Source organism: Rutidosis leptorrhynchoides, chromosome 9 (genome assembly GCF_046630445.1).
Source record: "Rutidosis leptorrhynchoides isolate AG116_Rl617_1_P2 chromosome 9, CSIRO_AGI_Rlap_v1, whole genome shotgun sequence".
NCBI classification, from domain to species: domain Eukaryota; kingdom Viridiplantae; phylum Streptophyta; class Magnoliopsida; order Asterales; family Asteraceae; genus Rutidosis; species Rutidosis leptorrhynchoides.
This window is the reverse complement of record NC_092341.1, coordinates 254,880,481-254,901,737: the sequence shown is the minus strand read 5'-3', so window position 1 is coordinate 254,901,737 and position 21,257 is coordinate 254,880,481. Positions and strand designations below refer to the sequence as shown.

The window sequence follows — 21,257 nt, the reverse complement described above, 5'->3', positions numbered from 1 at the left end:
ACCTTAATTGATGTTCACATCATGAAGCATCATTTTATTTTTTTTATTTTTATTTCTCCCCCTAATCTAGGGAACAGTGTTTTATTAAAATGACAATCAGCAAAACGTGCTGTAAAAATATCACCCATCATGGGTTTAATCTATCTTATGATTGAAGATGTTTTATATTCAAAATATATTATCGTCTTTCTTTGAAGAACCATTTTATTGTGTTGTGGTGATACAATTGGAACATACACTGCACAACCAATGTTCTAACGTGGAAAATATTTGGCTCTTGGCCAAAATCAAGTATTAAGTGAAAATATTTATGACTTCCACATGGTATAATGCGAATTAATGTCGCGGCATGTAAATTTATATGTCCACATATAAATATTGAGAGATTTGTACTCATTATCAATTGTCTAATTATTAGCTGCAAGCGTTTATCTATTGATTCAGCTAAACCAATTTTGTGTATGCACATGAGCAACTGGATGTTCAACAACAATCCCTGTAGATATATAATGATCATTAAATGCTTGAGATGTTAACTCACCAGCATTATCAAGTCTCATCCTTTTAATGGTGTAATCAGAATAATGTGTTCTCAATTTAATAATTTGCGCAAGAAACTTTGAAAATGCCATATTACGGCTTGATAACATACAAATATGAGACCATCCGCTAGATGTGTCTATTAGAACCATGAAATATCAAAATGGTTCAAATGATGGATGAATTGGTCTATATATATAATCTTGAATTCTTTCAAGAAACATTGGTGATTCTTTCTCAATATTCTTTTCATTAATCACCATATGTGTTTTTCATTAATCACCATATGTGCTTTTTCATTAATCACCATATGAGATTTTCATCATATATCCTTTTTACCATATGCGCTTTTAATCATATGTGTTGTAATTTTCATTATATGCACTTTTCATCATATGCACTTTTTATCATATGCGCTGCGCTTTTCATCATATGCGTTTTTTAAATGTATTTGTTGTAATTTATACTTGTAATTGTATAAATAAATAAAATTGAAAACGGAGTGCAAAAATGAAGAATTAATCAAGAAAACGTCAAAACACGAAAAAGTACAAAACAACCATAGCATAGAGTACAAATTCATGAAGCATGAGTTCAGTGTCGGTATGCCAGAATTATTATTATTATTATTATTTTATTTTTTTCAAACCAACTCCAGCCACCTTACATTAAACTATATTATAAAAGTTGATCTTTGACATATGAACATGGGATTGCTTCTTTTGCTTATTTTAAATCTCACTTTTGACACAGATAAAATGTAAACAATTAAAAAAAAATAGCCGAAAGAAGTGTTAGATGAGCGTATGCTCTAATTTTTAACACACATGGATTCACATATTTAAATCAGAGATTTATCCACATTCTTACTAGTATAATGATGATGTTCTAATATTTTAAAGCAAAGGGGGTTCACCACTACACTACAATGATGGTGTTTCTAGATCACGGGTTCACCAAAGAAGAATATTATAATCAATAATATTTTAATCTCAATTATTTTGGTGTGTGTGTGAGTAGTAGTCATTTTATTGTCTATATAATGAATAATTGTCAAAGATGAAGAGATATATAATTGGGTAGTCAGAACCTAGGGGATGGATACCAAGTCACTTTCACCAATTCTTATTTCAATAAAAAGTCATAGTTAAAATTTTTTCATCCATGTGTTCATATTTTAGTTTGTATTAGTTTCAAGTGTATATTACTATAACTAATATTATAAGGGTGTAATACCCGTAATCTTATAAAAAAAATAATAAAAGCAGGTTTCAGATTTCCATTTAGAAAACAAATAGGTGGTGTAGTTTTGTTGACCCAAGTCTTTATTTTATGATATGGGAGTAAGTTGACAGCTCATAACTCCTTTAATATCGTTAAACAAATTATTTGTTAACCTTTTATATATACACTTTATTTATCCTTATATATAAATAAATGTACTCCGTAAACCATAAATCATGACAAATAACTAAGACACAATATATCACTAATAATTAGTTAAAAAAATGAGAGGATGATTAGAATTCCATAAAAAAAAAAAACTAGTGGGTTAGTTTCAACTACCAAAAGTAATTAATTATTAAAAAAATGTCATGATCATTTGGTTGAAAGCAAGTCGGTGGATTTTAAATAATCAAAGGAAAAGAAATTATTCTATTTTAAAGTGTATATATATATGTGTGTGGATAGACATGCATTATAAGTTACAGCTCACCATTGTAATTCTTAGCCTTAATTTTCATCAATTATAATTACTCCGTATACTTTTAGACTTATCTCAAACCATGGCAATTGATTAAAACCCTACGAGAATTATATATACGATAGCTTTTCGTTCGTTCCTTTGTTTCCTGAGTTCGTCTCGTCAAGGTTCAAGAAAGATAAAATTATTTTCTTATACTATGTTCGTTATTTTATATCCGTTCACTGGGCAATTGGCTCAGCCGTAGTTTTTCCTTTCTTCTACGGCAGGTAATCAGGATTGATTCGGGGACTGAGAGTGTGACTTAGAAGACCTTGAAGATTGTGCTTTAGATTATTTTTGTAATGACAAATTATAGTTGTTTTTCGACTCATTCAATTATTTGTATTTTTAGACTAATTAGTATTAGTGTTGAATTATTAAGAAATAACACCGTTCAATTCCATACCGAGTTGGGGTGTTTCAAAGGGTGTTTTAATTCAAGTTTCAACTCTAAAGATAATAAGTGAAGGAGTGAAAAGTACAAGACTTTAAAGCTACTAAGAATACCAAGCAAAAAGGTACAAGCAACAGAGCATGGAGTACAAGTCTACAAAGCATAAGAAAGTTGTCGGCAGAAAACAACACCAGGACATACTCATTCAAAGTCTCAGTTTCGTTTTAAGCAAGCAGACATATATTAATTAATATTTATAAGGAAAAAAGAGGATAGTTTTGAGGTACGGATTCCTTGTTAATTCACATGATATTAATGTGTATTCAAGTTTTGTTTACTAAAACTATTTATTATTTTTGTACGGATTTCCCTTTTATCTTACAAAAATTATTTTTCTTCATGTTCATTGTAGTATTGATATTTGATTCTATGGTTCGTAAAATGTCTTGATTTTCTTGTTAACTAATTAAGTGAAAGGAATGTAAATTAAATAACATCAACAACGTTTTGGAATACCTTGATGAGTATAACTCAGTGGTGGAAGAACCCAAGCTGATAAATTCTTGATCAGAAGACACATCAGAGGTTTCAAGATCTTTCGAAGATCGTCCGGCGATTTCAGCGTGGAGGATGGTGGCCGGCGGGAATCTTGAGAGGTGGAAATGGTGGTTGGGCAACTGGAAGAATCATCTTAAATATATGGAGCTATTCGTGCTGATAACGTGTTATAATTCAATAGGCTTATAACTACCTTTAATGGTTATAAGAACAAAGAGAGAAAAAGAGAGAAGAAGGAGAGAAGAAATATTGATATTGATATTTCAAGAGAAATGGTGCACCTTAAATGGTTACCATACATGTTTATTTATAGTATAAAATATTACTATGCAAGAAATATAATAATAATAAAATTAACATCCAATCTAGATATTTTATAACACAATCTAGATATTTTATAACAGAAACTACTTTTTAAAACTTTTCCACCCAAAATAACAAGTTAACATTTCACTATTGTTACATTGTACAACCCCCTACTGCATGTAAACCCATAGACTTAATCTCATTTGCCAACTGGAAACCAAAAACCAAGAAGACTTTTCAAGTCAACTCTCAAAGCAAATCAGTCAAGCATTTTACTACAACCCCAAACCAGTACTTCTGCAAATTATAAAAGACTCTTGTCACAATTTAAGCAAACATTAACTACTCAATCTCCAATTATCCATCATGTCCACCTTCATTTCTTTGCTAATCCTCTTGTTAACCACCACAACCGCACAACCGTACAAACCAATCGACGAATTCTATCTCGACTGTGGTACTTCATCCACATCCGATACCACCTCGAGATGGGACGGTGATGAAAATTTCAACTTCGTACCCTCAAATTTTGCCACCACTTCCTTCTCTTCCACTGTCGACGGCAACATCGATCCTTCTGTCACTCAAATCGCTTACGCCACCGCTCGTATCATTAACACGTCTTCATTCACCTACAAGTTTCCGGTCTCACAAGGCCCGAAATTCCTCCACCTTTATTTCTAACCCGCCACATATTCCGGCCATAAGAAAAACGAATCATTCTTCGATGTAACATCAAATGGTTACTCTCTTTTAACTAACTTTAGGGCGTTCTTAACCGCCTCTTATATAAACAACATACACTTGAACTTTATGAAGGAATACATCGTTTATGTAAACGATACACAAACCCTGAACGTTACCTTTACGCCCTCACCCAACTCACATGCCTTCATCAATGGTATTGAAATAGTTTCAATCCCGGAAAATCTGTACTTAAACGCTAAGTCCCCGCCGAAATACTTTGCGCTAACTAACGGGCTCGAAATTAATGACGAAAAGGCACTTGAAACTATGTACAGATTAAACATGGGTGGACAACAAATACCCAGGGAAAACGATACGGGTATGAATCGGGTATGGGAACAAGATGAAAATTACATATTTGGAGCACTTGGGTGGACGCCTGTTTATAACGATTCGATCATGTATACAATAGAGACCCCTAATTATACAGCACCAGAGATAGTTTATCGAACACAAAGGAGTATGGGCAATCTGTCTGAATTGTACAATTTAACTTGGATACTTCCTGTTGATTCTGGGTTCTATTACATGCTCAGACTCCATTTTTGCAACATAATACCACAATATGCAAAAAAAGGTCTGATGATTTTCACGATTTTCATCAATAATCAAACCGCTGAGGAGGGAATTGATATTTTCAACTTGACTCGAGGTAGCGGTTATCCGGTATTCAAGGACTACATTGTTTTTATCAATGACCAAGATGGCAGCAAAAGTAAGAAAGATTTGGGGGTGGCCATGCATCCTAATTATGAATCTGAAGCGTATAGTGATGCTTATTTGAATGGTTTGGAAGCCTTCAAGTTGAGCATGAACCACAGTCTTGCTAGTCCCAACCCCGAACTAGCTCCTAAAGCTCCACTGTCAAAGCCGAAATCACTCATAAACAAAAAAACTCCGCCATAATCGGAGGTATTGGCGGATCGTTAGTCTTGTTGTCTCTTCTAGTCCTTGCAGTATTCAGGCGAAGGAAAGTAAAAAGGTTTGGAGGAGCTAAAGACCGTTGTCGTCGTTTTTCACTTAAGGAAGTGAGAGTTGCTACATGTAAGTTTAATGATAATCGTGTTATTGGAAAAGGAGGATATGGTAAAGTGTATATAGGGAATATTGAAAATCTTAAGAAAACGGTTGCGATCAAAAGACTTGACATGTCATCCAAACAAGGTCCTCGAGAATTCCTAACGGAAATTGGGTTCCTATCGAAACTTCGTCATGACCATCTAGTGTCGCTAATTGGATATTGTGATGATGAGGGAGAGATGATACTAGTGTACGATTACATGGCGCACGGGACTCTACAAGAACATCTTTATAATAATAAAAACCCGCCTTTGTCATGGCAAAAACGTCTCCGTATATGCATTGGTGCAGCCAAAGGGTTGGAATATCTTCATACGAGTGCGAACGGTGTAATTATTCATCGGGATGTTAAGTCGACAAATATCTTGTTGGATGAAAATTGGGATGCTAAGGTGTCGGATTTCGGTTTGTCAAAGTTAGGACCAATGGAGAAAGGAGAAAACCATGTTTTTTTGGGTAATGGGTTTTACCCGGTAAATATTATTTATGAAAAATAATAAAAACATACAAGAAAAGAACAACGATCACAAGCTCGCCTTGAGACCTCACAAACAACCAATAAAAACCAAGCTAGAACCCACCAAAACAGGACTAGCAAAACTAAAATTACATACGACACACATAGACCGGGACCTATAATTCCAACTATAACCAGTCCGATTTCATACCAAACGGGGCTGTTGTCTTGGTAGTATTTTTTCCTGCCATAAAGGTTGCCGTTTCATCTTCGTCAGATTCTACATCGCTTGATTCATCAATAAGAACTCCAAACGAATTATTAACCTTTGTTCCTTCCTGTTTTGTGCTCGTTCCCATATTCATGTTGGAGGTCTCAACTTTGTTTTTTATTTCAACTTCATTCTTTTTCCTTATAGGTTCCACACCTAGTGTGTTCTTTCCAATTGGTTTGTAGACCCATTTTTCCTTTTGCTTTCCTACATGAAAACCATCTTTTTGACTCTTACCCTTCACGATGCTTTTACCTAATTTCTTTTTGACTTGTTTAAAACCATCATCATTATCCACAGGTTCCTTTTGCTCAAAACTAACATTTTTTGAGCATTGCACATCATCATGGCCAAACACTTTACACATTGAACAACGTGAAGGTCTCCATTCATAATCAATCCTAACCATATCCATAGTTTTTTCTTTATCATCAAGGCTAGGAGTCGCAACTTTTAAGGTTTCTTTCAACTCAGATTTAGCCGATACCTCAACCATGTTACGAATATGGTGAAGGGCAGAGGCGGAGCCAGAAATCTCGATTGAGGGGGGCTACTAATATATTAAAATAAAAAAATTTCGTATTATATTATATTTTTTATTTAATCATCGGGGGTGATCCTCACACATTACTTTTTGATCCATCTACACCTAATTTATTATCATACCCTTAATTATACTTAGTGGTTGAGTCCATTAGATCGTTGTAAGAAGTATTAAGTTCAAATCTTGTATAGTCAGATAAAGGTTTAGAAACGTTCACGAGTAATCAAATTTTGTTTAAACATACATAGGGTTAAAATATTTGTCCCCCTAGATAACTTCAACGGTAAATTGAAATTAAAGTAGGACTTAGTGAGAAAATAAATTCTTTAAAGTTGTCCATATATATAAACTCAATAACAATTAGATTTATAAAATCTTTAAACAATTAATGATAACTAGTGTAAAATAATTGATTTTTAAAATCTTTAAGCAATATTCAATATGTTAATTTGATATACTATCAATTTAAGAGGCTAAAATAGTATATATTACAATAGTATAAGGACTTAAATGAAAAGTATAATAAAAGTTCATCTTTCTCCTGAGACTTTTCAGCGAACCTCCATTAAAATTCAATTGCAGTACATTACCTTTTTCTCCATTAGTGTTAAATAAAATTTACGGCTAATATTAAGTGGAGACTTGGGCCTATTGAGGGTGGCTTAGCACCACCCTGCCATCCCCTGTCTCCGCTATTGGTGAAGGGTACTTTCGGGTATTTGGATCCTGAATATTTCAGAACAGGGGAAATAACAGAGAAAAGTGACGTGTACTCTTTTGTGGTCGTTTTGTTCGAAGTATTATGTGCAAGACCTGCTGTGATTAATGATAGAGGGGTCCCCTACCAACAAGATAGTCTGGCAGAATGGGGAAAGTTTCATTATCAAAAGGGGTGCTTGCATGAGATAATTGATCCAAACCTAAACGACAAGATCGCACCCAAGTGCTTGATGAAATTTGCAGAGGTAGCGTATAATTGCTTAAATAATAATAGAAGTGAACGTCCAGCTATGGGCGATGTAGTTTGGGGATTAGACTTTGCATTGAAGCTACAAGAAGATGCTGAGAAAAGGGGTTGTGTTGTAGATACGGCCATTAATAAGGATCAGCCCGTTAATTTCACCATTCAGCCTGGAATGATCAACCCAAGACCACTACATGGAAAGTCTGATGAATCAGATGAATGGCTGAGATGAATCAGTTAGTTGGAAGGAATCAGATGAGGGGCTGTGATCATTTAGTTAGTTATTTGCTATGTGAGGGAATAATATAAAGTGGTTGTCATAGTGAGAGAATGGCATTCATGATTTCAGTGTCTGTGTGTGTTGTAATTCGGCCCATTGATTTTGGGTCTCACTGATTGTTATCTTCTTCATATTGAGTAGTAGAATTCAGCTCTTCCATTAATTCTGTTCATTACCCTTTCTATCCTATTTTAATTCTTGTGTCTGTCTTGCATTCATATTCCTCTTTCCTATCAGTCATATTTAAAGATCAAAAACTTGAAAAATATCTTGCAAATTTCAAGGGACATCCAAAATACGATTAAAGTCAGTACATTCCAAAGCCACACAATTGGATTGGTTATCCCACATGAATTATTGACCTATTCAACTAGATTTTTCTGCATGTAGACATTACACATAAAAACAATTCAAAAAGAAACTACTTTCTAAAACTTTTCCACCCAAATTACAAGTTAACATTTCACTATTGTTACATTGTACAACCCCCTACTGCATGTAAACCTTTAGACTTAATCTCATTTGCCAACCGGAAACCAAAGACCAAGAAGACTTTTCAAGTCAACTCTCAATGCAAATCAGTCAAACATTTCACTACAACTCCAAACCAGTACTTCTACAAATTATAAAAGACTCTTTATCACAATTTAAGCAAATATTAACTACTCAATCTCCAATAAACCATCATGTTCACCTTCATTTCTTTGCTAATCCTCTTGTTAACCACCACAACCACGCAACCGTACAAACCAACTGACGAATTCTTTCTCAATTGTGGTACTTCATCCACATCCGATACCACCCCGAGATGGGACGGTGATGAAAATTCCAACTTCGTACCGCCAAATGTCACCACCACTTCCTTTTCATCCACCATCGACGGCAATATCGATCCATCTTTCACTCAAGTCCCTTACTATACAGCTCGAATCATTAACGCTTCTTCGTTCACTTACACGTTTCCGGTCTCACAAGGCCCAAAATTCCTCCGCCTTCATTTCTATCCCGCCACATATTCCGGCCTTAAGAAAAAAGAATCATTCTTCTCTGTAACAGCAAATGGTTACTCTCTTTTAACTAACTTTAGCGCTTTCTTAACCGCCTCTTATATAAAGGATGCACATGTTATGAAAGAATACATCGTTTATGTAAACGATACACAACGCCTGAACGTTACCTTTACGCCCTCACCCAACTCATACGCCTTCATCAATGGAATTGAAATCGTTTCAATCCCGACAAATCTGTACTTAAACGCGAAGTACCCGCCGAAATACTTTGCTCAAACTAGCGGGCTCGAAATTAATGAGGAAACGGCACTTGAAGCTATGTACAGACTAAACATGGGTGGACAACAAATACCCGGGGAGAACGATACGGGTATGAACCGGGTATGGGAACAAGATGATAATTACATATTTGGAGCACATGGGCGGACGCCTGTTTATAACGATTCGATCATGTATACAACAGACACACCTAATTATACCGCACCAGACCCGGTTTATCGAACCCAAAGAAGTATGGGCAATCAATCTGAGCGGTACAATCTGACATGGATACTACCCGTTGATTCCGGGTTTTATTACATGCTTAGGCTTCATTTTTGCAACATTATACCAGAATACCAATTAGAACTTGGCATGATATTTACTATTTATGTTAACAATCAAACTGCTGAGGCTGAAGCTGACTTATTTCGCTGGGCTGGAGGTAGCGGGCACCCCGTTTTTAAGGATTACGCTTTGTCGTTCAATGATCCAGCTGGCGGTAAGCAAGATTTGTGGCTCGCGTTACATCCTAACGCCATTTCGGGTAAATATTTGGACGCTGTTTTGAACGGTCTAGAAGTATTCAAGGTGAGCATGTTACGTAATCTTGCCGGCCCGACTCCCGACCCAAAACTCGATCCTATAACTCCATCGACAAGCCCGAATTCATCCCAAAAAAAGAACAAAAACAGAACGACAGTTATCGTGATAGCAGGAGGTGTTGTAGGAGCGTTAGTTTTGTTGTCTATTTTGGTTCTTGTAGTTTTATGGCGAATACGTAGTGTCAAACACTATGGTCGTACAACTGATGACGTGTCATCCTATGATCCCGTGTATGGTGATTCGAAATCAACAAAGTCAACACATTCAACACTACCATCAGATCGATGTCGTCGTTTTTCACTAACCGAAGTGAAAGTTGCAACCGATGAATTTAACGACAATTGTGTCATAGGACATGGAGGTTTTGGTAAGGTGTACAAAGGGTACATGGATAACGCTACAACCACGGTAGCAATTAAACGTCTCAACGAATCATCGAATCAAGGGGCTCATGAATTTCAGACAGAAATCGTGTTTTTATCAAAGTTACGACATGTTCAGCTAGTGTCCTTGATCGGATACTGTGTGGATGAAGAAGAGATGATACTCGTGTATGATTACATGGCGCACGGGACGTTACGGGAACATTTGTACAAGACGAATAAACCTCATTTGTCGTGGAAACGGCGCCTCGATATTTGCATTGGTGCAGCTAAAGGGTTGCATTATCTACACGAGGGTGCAAAGCGTTCGATAATTCATCGTGATGTTAAGTCTACAAATATCTTACTAGACAAGAATTGGGTCGCTAAGCTGTCCGATTTCGGTTTGTCAAAACTAGGTCCTAGAGATCAAGCACAAAACCATGTTAGCACAGCTGTAAAAGGTAGTTTCGGGTATATGGACCCCGAATATTACCGAACGCAACAACTAACGGAAAAATCCGACGTGTATTCGTTCGGGGTAGTTTTGCTTGAAGTGTTGTGTGCACGGCCGGTAATGATCCCGGGGCTTGTTAAAGAACAAGTGAATTTAGCTGAATGGGGGAAGTTGTGTTATCGAAAAGGGACATTGAATAAAATAATTGATTCGAAATTAAAGGGGGCGATTGCACCCGAGTGTTTAAGGCAGTTTGCAGATGTAGCGATTTGTTGTTTGATGGAGAATAGTAGTGACAGGCCGGCTATGGATGCAGTAGTTTGGGGACTTGAGTTTGCGAAAGAGGTGCAAGAAGCGGTTGAGAAGACGGTTGGTGAGTCTGAGACGGAAGATCAAGAACGTCCGTTTATGGTGCAAGTGGAGCAAACGACAACGGACGATGATCTGTTTTTGGGATCAACAGCAGTAAGAAATGGGACGCCGTCGATTAGTAGCAGCGACGAAGGTTTTAAGTCGCAAACGGTTTTTTCGGAGATACAGAAGCCAACAGCAAGGTGATATGAATGTTGGCATATTTAGGAGAATTTAGAACTCAAATCTGGAGTTAGCTGTTTAAAATTTAATAATTGATGAATATGATTATAGATTATAGAATTTAATTTGCATCTATACTATAAACTAGTGAAACTACCGGTGGAATCACGGATTGGTTTAAACGAAATAGTTTAATGATATGTTTTAGATATTAAGTGAACTTAAATGCTAAAGTTATTTAGTTTAATGACTCGTGGAACCACAGAGTCCGACTAAGAAACTCGTCAGCTGAACATGTCATCAAACACCTAAAATGCATATCAAACAATCCACAACCAATCAGAAGAGATAATATTGGTTGTCCTTTTATTTTAATAGTGTAAATTAAAATATAAATTTAGAATTGGTTTCCTCCTGTCTAGATTTTATACCTTCTCGTACTCTATTTAAAATAATTAATTAAAATAATTCAAAATTATTTAATTTTAATAAGTAAAATAATTATTAATAAGATTTAATAATAATAATTAATTAATAAGATTTAATTTTAATTCAAAATTATTTAGATTAATAACATCATCCACCGTGCTTAAATTTTTTTCTTTTTCTTTTTGAGTTTTTCTTAACAAATGATTTAGTCTAATAATTATATCATCATTATAGGATTTTAATATTAACTATAGATAGTAACAGTATAGATGTGTGTAGCTATAATTTAAAAGATAGAAATATATAAGATAGAAATATATACACGTATAGAAGAGGTAAAAGTGATTCAAGAGTAAAATGGGATTTTTTTTTTTTTTCAAATTAATAATATTTGTTGGGCTAATTACATAAATGGTTTTCAAAGTTAATTTTTTTTTTTTGAAATGGGTAAACCGGCTTTTCATTCATCGTTTTTTGTGCAGTTTTTAAAGCCAAACCGACAATTCAAATGCCGGTTTGTATCCACGTTGCCCTAATCATACAACTTATTTACAGTAAAGTGACACATCTGCAAACTGGCAAATGAAATGCCGGTTTGAACCCATGATTTTTATTGATTTTTTCCAGTTTTTTCTGTCTATTATTAATGTTTTTCAGACTATTATTAATGTTTTTCAGACTATTATTACTGCAAAGCTGCAACCTATCATATCATAGTTTGAATATGAGTTTGAATTGCCAGAAAAATATTGTATTTATATAGTTAAACTGGAATTAATTAATCTCAAAACCATTACATGTTTCTTCAATCACTAAAACACTAAAACACCTCATATTACTATAACACTAAAACACCCTTATATTCATCACATATAATGGCTGAATGTTCTGATTTTATGGTTCATTTTGTTTGGGGTGGTAGAGTTACATTTCAAAATGAATGGTTAACTGGTGATGAAACATCACTTAGAACTACTTTTCTACTATACCAAAAGATTAATTGCATGAAGTTAAACGAAATGGCTTATAAATATGTGGGTGCTGATTCAAGAACACATACGTTGAAGATGATTATGTGGAATAAGTACTTCGTCAATGCGTGTCCGACTGAAATTCACGACCATAATTCTTTGGAATCAATGTATTTTTTGGCTAGTCAAAATCCACAGGAGGTAGATCAGTTACAAAGTTTAATTCAATCTTCTCAAATTACACAAATCGGGGGCGGTAGTGCATCCACATCTCAATCAGGATGTATGCTTGTAGATGAAGATGAAGTAGTGGCTGAAGAACAAAATGAAGAAGTTGATTCCGATGATGGTGCCTCAGCAACGAGTGAAGGTTCAGTAGAGAATTATAGTGTTGAAGGAGATATATCTGAAGATGATCAAAACGTGATCGATAGGCCGATCCAACCTCCTGTGAACCATCCTTTCGGGTTTCTTAATGTTGATGAAGATTCTGATCGACCTGCGTTCGATGAGGATGACAGGTTAGGATGGGATTGTTTAAAAAATGACGATGTACTTAGAAGACGAATGGTTTTTAGAACTAAAGAAGAACTTGTATCTGCTGTTAAGAACTGGAATATCAATCGACAGAGAGAAATTTTTGTTGAAGATAGCAGGCCAAGTTATTATAAAGCAATTTGTTACACAAACAGTCATCATTACAATGATCCAAATCAAATTAGACGATGTCCTTGAATGGTAGCTGCTACAATGAAAAATAAGGATCGTGACTGGAAAATTACAAAATGGTTTGATGAACACATTTGTTATGGAAACGTGCAAGGTAACAACAATCGTTGCTTAACCTCCAGTATAATTGCTACTGATATTATATCCTTTATTAGTCAAGATATTGCCTATGAGGTTAAACACATCCAAGCTCACGTAAAAATTTTTTGGAAAATGGATATCTCTTACGCCAAGGCTTGGAATTCTAGGCGTATTGCAATTGAACGTTTGTTTGGAACTTGGCAAAGCAACTTGGCAGAATTGCCCACATATGTCGATGAATTGGTTCACACCAATCCGGATATAATTGTTCGATGGGTGTTTCGCCCTCAAGTAGAATATGTTGTCTACACATTCAAATATGTATTATGGGCATTTGGCCCTGCTATTATGGCGTACCAACAATGTATTCCAATAGATTGTATTGATGGGACTCATTTGAAGGGTAACTTACATTGGCAAGATGCTTACAACGATAGCCAAGAATGCTAAAGGGCAAATTCTTCCTGTTGCATTTGCATTAGTTGATAGTGAGACGAACGAAAGTTGGGCTTGGTTTTTGAAAATGTTCCAAACTGATGTGTGCGAGGTTTAATACGAAATACTATTATTTTTATTACGAAATACGATACAATTTACACAAGTTTTATTTATTTATATAGATGGGATATACTTAAACCTTGCTACAACACTTATAGGCAGTGTACCTAATCGTAGAGTAGTATAGTTTTTAGTAAGTCCGGTTCGTTCCACAGGGAGCTAGCTGAGTTTAACGCTATATTTTTAACAACTATATTTATATAAAATATATATAATTATATATAGTAATATTATTATAAAAGGGGGTTTTTACCTTTTAATGACCGGTTTGTCGATTTTAAATAAAGCGTAAAGATAAATAACGATAATATAAATGACAGAATTTAAATTTCGATAAAGTAAATTGCAGTAAATAAAATGACAGTAAATAAAGGTACGATGAAATATGAAATAAAAGAATTATGCTTATTTAAAATTCCGTAATCATGATGTTTGACGTTTTGATTTTAATTTATTACTCTTGGGTTAATTGTCCTTTGTCCTGGTTTATTTGATACGTCTATCTGGTTTTTGTCCATAATAGTCCATCGGTCATAAATATAAAGTGCGAGTGGCCTCGTCAAATTACCCTTATACCCGAAGTTAAATAGTCCAACCAATTAAGGATTTAAACTGTGACGCAGTTATCACTTCTGTCAACAATTACACCAGTTGTCACTGTATGTAATCCACCCTGTTTTAATTAGATATGAATATAAATTTACCCACTTAATCAGTTTGAATAATCAATTACCCAACCCGAATAATTAATTAAATAATTATAATAGATTCCGTATGAACATTACTAAATAAGACAACCATAATCATTATTAATTATTAGGTTAATTAATTTGAAGATAGGTTCGACAGACTCCAATGAGTTGTCACTCGATTAGACAATACCCCCATCTATTAATAATCCATAGTCTAATGTCCACAAGTGTCGGTCTTTGTCCAAACATTAATTATGGTCCAAAGTCCAATAACCCGGTCTTAATATTTAGTTTAACATCACGATTACTTCAGCTCAAATAAGCATAATAATAACTTAGTTACGAGACATTAATTTAAAAAGGAAGAACATAGCTTACAGTGATGATTAATCGCGTAGCGTTACATGGACAGAGTTCCAACTTACAAAACCTTAAAACATTTCTTGCATTAACCCAATTATTATTAAACTTAATTTAAACTTAAAATTATAAATATAAATATATATGTTTTCTTACAGAGGAAAAAGAAAAGAGAGTGTATATTTCGTCCAATTCGTTGCCTTTTTATAGCACCTGACCAGCAAATTGCTGCCATGCGATTGCATGAAAATTGTGCCTCCAGGCCATGCGATCGCATGGCCTCCTGATCCAGCTCATATGCTTTTGGCTCCTAGCTTGTCGACATATTTATTTAATATATATATATATATAATATATATAATTTATATTAATTATATATATATATATATATATATATATATATATATATATATATATATATTATATTATATTCTTGTGTATAGTTGACTTGTAATTTTAGCTCCGTTGACTCGTGCGTTGATGCTCAGTTCATTTCTCGGTTCTGGATTTTTGAACGTCCTTTCGTACGCGTAGATATCGTGTACTTTGCGTTCCGCGACTTGTACTCTTGTCATTTTTAGACATTTCTTATTAATAAATGGAACCACTTGAATTATATCTTGTTCATTTGAGCTTTTTGGTCATTTGCGTCTTTAAATCGTCGTTTTCTTCTTTTGTCTTCGCACTTATTTATTTAAACGAATATTACATAAAAATAGAACAATTGCAACTAAAAGCTTTACATATTGGAAGGATATTGTGCCTAAATATATGTTCATTTGGAGCACTATCAAATATCCTCACACTTGAACGTTGCTTGTCCTCAAGCAATACAGAACTTGAAATTAAATCACACTTCACTCGAATCACTTTTTTTATTCTCACACTTTATACATCAGTGATTTTGATACGACGGTATAAACAATGATAGTAACGATGTGGTTTACAGTCCCATATGACTATTAAAAATTTAGATCCTTTAAGAAAATTGGATCTTTATGAAAACATTTGATCTTTTGAAAATTCATTCTAGCTTTTACCCTAGATAAGTTTTCCGGATAACCCTTCACCAGTGTTTGCAAAATGTTTTTGTGGGTTTTGTGGGTTTCAGATTTTAAAATTTTAGCTCAAAACTTGCGATTTTTGTCACCCACTTGCTAACCTTGTATTAGGAAAGCAACACGTCCAGTATACTTGTTCCGTATATTACCTTGCGGTAAACTACCGTCCGGTTGTAAAGGAAAGCGATGAACAAGCAACTGTTAAGGCAATGTCTAATGACATGCAGATGTTCATGGTCCAAAAACATGTCGGATGCAATTACTATCCTTTGTAGGAGCAATAGTAAAGATCACCCTATAACTTTTCGGTCTGGCACAAGGTCCTGTCTTCGACCATGCTATGCAACCACCGTTCTTACAGTTGACACCCGATTTTGGTTCAGGTGACCTAATGAATTCCGGTGAATTCTTAGGATTTTACGTTCAATGGTAATGAACGCATTGAAAATAGGTTTCAGAAAATAAATCGTTTTTAATTTTGATCAAAATATTTTCTCTTTCAAGCTCGAGTTTAGATATCATCGAATTCCATGAGTTTGTAATTCTCAATCTTTAAAGTCAGTCTCAAGAATTGAGTAATATCAGGCTTAAAAGCTGATTTTTTAATTTTTAAGGAGATTATCCTTTCTGGGGGTCTGATTCATTACTCTTATCAAGCTAATTTGCACGGCGCCCTCCCCATTTTACGAGACAGATCCTCTTATGGTTAGGATAAGTCTGACCACTTGGCGACCCTGTTTGATGCTGAGGTCCGTGGATTTCCTGCTGATTTTAGAGATGACTTTTCTAGATTTTTCGTCAACCTACAGCTGGTCTGGATGACAACTTCCTGACCTAAATCAAGAAACGCGTGTCTTTTCCGGAAGACTTCACTTCCTTTTAATGATGGAATTGATTCATCGTGTAGATCCATCTTTTCTTTCAAATGTATTACAGTAAATCGGGTAAAACTGATTAGTTTAGTCCAAAGCAAAAGTACCTGCAATAATCTTCTACAAAAATATGTGATATGTGTTTTAAAGAAATTGGTAAATTCTTTCCACACTTAGCTTTTATTTATTCTTTTCTTTGCCTTTTTATTCTCTTCTATTCCATTTTAAATGAATTCAAGCGTTTTGGGTTGTTTCTCCATTTATGTTCTCTCTGAGGTAACAATAATTTTGGCATTAACGCCTAGTTTTATCATTCATAAATATGTATAAACATGATTTTGAATTCATTTAGTTGAAAATTTTTCAAATTTTCACAAAATTTGGCAATTAAACTAAGTGTAAAGCCGAGAGAATTTATAACCCTTCCCCCCACTTGAGATCATGCAATGCCCTCATTTGCATGAAATCAGACTATAATTATAAATTCATGAGGGCAATTAGTGTAGAAAAGTGATTAAAAATACCGAATTTGCAAACATATTATTTTATATCACATTTGATATTTTGCGTCTTGTCATCAAAATTAGTAGCTTTTGCTGAACTTTAATGCCAGTCTTTGAAAGTGCGTTGTTTTACCCTATTTTGTACATAAGATAAACTACAAACATACATAATATTTTTATTATATTTTTTTATAAAACCTTTATTTATTAAAACAATTTAAATGAATAATTTTTTTTTAAAAAATTTTGTTTCCTTTTACTTTAGGTAGTTTCGGTATGTTTACCTAGTCCGTCCCTCGACAAAATTTAAAATTTGTCATTTTTAAAGAGATTGTTTTAAAAGCAAAGATTTTTGGGTTTTTTTAATATTTTTTTTGGTATACTTTAGATCAATAAAATTAAAAATAATGATAACAAAATTTTTCGCCCCGTCATCGGGTAAAGCAATTTCGGTTCCATGACCTAGTCTTTAACTTACGACTAATTTTAGAAATCATTTTTTTAATGAAATAAAGTAAATTTTTGTTTTTAAATTCACACAAAACATAAATTTAAAAAACGTATTAATTTCATACAAAACCTTCAAAACAAAAAATTCAGAATGGGGGGAGAAAACTAGTTCTTTAGTGTCTGCTAGTGGAAAAGACCAATCGGATTCCATTCTCAGAATTACACGAGAACAGAACAACTAACTCTAGACAGCATTTTCTTTTTAGAACATTTTAATCTCCCCACACTTAGGTAGCTGTGGTGTCGAAATTGTGATTAACTTCATCGTCAATTTCTCTTGGACCATAATCAACTTGCATATCTGTGACTTTTGCTTTAATCCATTGGTCGAATTCATGTGTAACATCCACAAATTCAACTAGTTTCACCTTTTCTTTAGGCGATAGATTGGATACTAACCGGTTACATAACTTAAAGTTCTCCTTGGTTCTAGCATCGTGAATCCGTTTAATAAGTTTCTTCATTGAACTATTAATAACGGGGTCATTTAATTTCGTATCAACAACGGGGTTCTTTGTTATCAAGTCATCATTAGGTGTTACTTCATTTTCCCCACACTTAGGCGTTTTATTATTGTTAAGCACTACCGTTGGAGTTGGTAAAACAACATGGTTCTTACCAATCGTTTTTGTTGGTTCAACGGTTTTGGTTGGTGGAGATTTAGCCTTTCGAATCACAAAGGTGACCGATTTGTCACCATCACTAAGTGTCATTCTACCCTTTCTTACATCAAATAACGCCCCGGTGGACGCTAAGTGTAGTGACCCGAACTTTTCCATGTTTATATATATATTAATTGAGATTGATATTTACATGATTAAATGTTTCCAACATGTTAAGCAATCAAACTTGTTAAGACTTGATTAATTGAAATATGTTTCATATAGACAATTGACCACCCAAGTTGACCGGCGATTCACGAACGTTAAAACTTGTAAAAACGACATGGCGATATATATATGGATATACATATGGTTAACATGAGATTATGATAAGTAAGTATCTCCATAAGTATATTAACAATGAGTTATATACATATAAACAAGACTACTAACTTAAGGATTTCGAAACGAGACATATATGTAACGATTATCGTTGTAACGACATTTAAATGTATATATATCATATTAAGATATATTAATATATCATAATATCATGATAATATAATAATTTAACATCTCATTAGATATAATAAACAATGGGTTAACAACATTAATTGAGATCGTTAACTTAAAGGTTTCAAAACAACACTTACATGTAACGACTAACGATGACTTAATGACTCAGTTAAAATGTATATACATGTAGTGTATTTAGATGTATTAAAATACTTTTGGAAGACTTCAAGACATATATCAAAACACTCATACTTAACGAAAATGGTTACAGTTACTTTCCCATTCTTTTCTTTCATCAAGAATTCTAGTCGTATTTTTACCCGTATTATACACAGCTTCAAAACGTACTTACTATGGGTATATACCAATAGGAACTAGCATGGGATTCCACTCTTGATTATGTCATGTATGACTAATCAATTTTAACTTCTACCATGAGCTAGTCAACTAACTAGAACTCCTTTTAACCCCACTCACCACTCACCAATTACCACTCATCATTCACTCCATTTCACTTCCAATTCTCTTTCTAATTCTCTCTCAACACACCCACACTATTATGAACGTATTTTTCCAGTAGTAAATCATCATCTTCATCAAAAATCACTTCAAGAATCAAGCTATAATCATCATAGGAAGAACACTTCAAGAACACTTCAAAAATCCCTTCAAGTTTACTAATTTACTTCCAAGCTTTCTAATCCATTCCAAGTAATCATCTAAGATCAAGAAACCTTTGTTATATACAGTAGGTTATCTTTCTTATTCAAGGTAATATTCATATTCAAACTTTGATTCAATTTCTATAACTATAAACTATCTTAATTCGAGTAAAAATCTTACTTGAACTTGTTTTTGTGTCATGATCCTACTTCAAGAACTTTCAAGCCATCCAAGATCCTTTGAAGCTAGATCATTTCTTGTCACTTCCAGTAGGTTTACCTACTAAACTTGAGGTAGTAATGATGTTCATAACATCATTCGATTCATATATATAAAACTATCTTATTCGAAGGTTTAAACTCGTAATCACTAGAACATAGTTTAGTTAATTCTAAACTTGTTCGCAAACAAAAGTTAATCCTTCTAACTTGACTTTTAAAATTAACTAAACACATGTTCTATATCTATATGATATGCTAACTTAATGATTTAAAACCTGGAAACACGAAAAACACCGTAAAAACCGGATTTACGCCGTTGTAGCAACACCGCGGGCTGTTTTGGGTTAGTTAATTAAAAACTATGATAAACTTTGATTTAAAAGTTGTTATTCTGAGAAAATGATTTTTATTATGAACATGAAACTATATCCAAAAATTATGGTTAAACTCAAAGTGGAAGTATGTTTTCTAAAATGGTCATCTAGACGTCGTTCTTTCGACTGAAATGACTACCTTTATAAAAACGACTTGTAACTTATTTTTCCGACTATAAACCTATACTTTTTCTGTTTAGATTCATAAAATATAGTTCAATATGAAACCATAGCAATTTTATTCACTCAAATCGGATTTAAAATGAAGAAGTTATGGGTAAAACAAGATTGGATAATTTTTCTCATTTTAGCTACGTGAAAATTGGTAACAAATCTATTCCAACCATAACTTAATCAACTTGTATTGTATATTATGTAATCTTGAGATTCCATAGACACGTATACAATGTTTCGACCTATCATGTCGACACATCTATATATATTTCGGAACAACCATAGACACTCTATATGTGAATGTTGGAGTTAGCTATACAGGGTTGAGGTTGATTCCAAAATATATATAGTTTGAGTTGTGATCAATATTGAGATACGTATACACTGGGTCGTGGATTGATTCAAGATAATATTTATCGATTTATTTATGTACATCTAACTGTGGACAACTAGTTGTAGGTTACTAACGAGGACAGCTGACTTAATAAACTTAAAACATCAAAATATATTAAAAGTGTTGTAAATATATTTTGAACATACTTTAATATACATGTATATATTGTTATAGGTTCGTGAATCAACAGTGGCCAAGTCTTACTTCTCGACGAAGTAAAAATCTGTAAAAGTGAGTTATAGTCCCACTTTTAAAATCTAATATTTTTGGGATGATAATACATGCAGGTTTTATAAATGATTTACAAAATAGACACAAGTACGTGAAACTACATTCTATGGTTGAATTATCGAAATCGAATATGCCCCTTTTTATTAAGTCTGGTAATCTAAGAATTAGGGAACAGACACCCTAATTGACGTGAATCCTAAA

At 33.8% G+C, this 21,257-nt stretch overlaps 1 protein-coding gene and 1 pseudogene across 1 annotated transcript; both read left to right on the top strand.

The window, feature by feature from the left end:
* Positions 1-3,902: 3,902 nt before the first annotated feature.
* Positions 3,903-8,240, top strand: LOC139865579 (receptor-like protein kinase FERONIA; annotated as a pseudogene).
* A 291-nt stretch (positions 8,241-8,531) lies between these two features.
* Positions 8,532-11,335, top strand: LOC139869378 (receptor-like protein kinase FERONIA). The gene has a single exon (XM_071857696.1). It carries the CDS (start codon positions 8,575-8,577, stop codon positions 11,137-11,139), a length of 2,565 nt encoding a protein of 854 aa, XP_071713797.1. The 5' UTR covers positions 8,532-8,574; the 3' UTR covers positions 11,140-11,335.
* The last annotated feature ends 9,922 nt before the right edge of the window (positions 11,336-21,257 follow it).

Coding starts and splice junctions, on each gene's coding strand:
- LOC139869378 (XM_071857696.1), top strand. CDS start 8,575: ATGTTCACCTTCATTTCTTTGCTAATCCTCTTGTTAACCACCACAACC.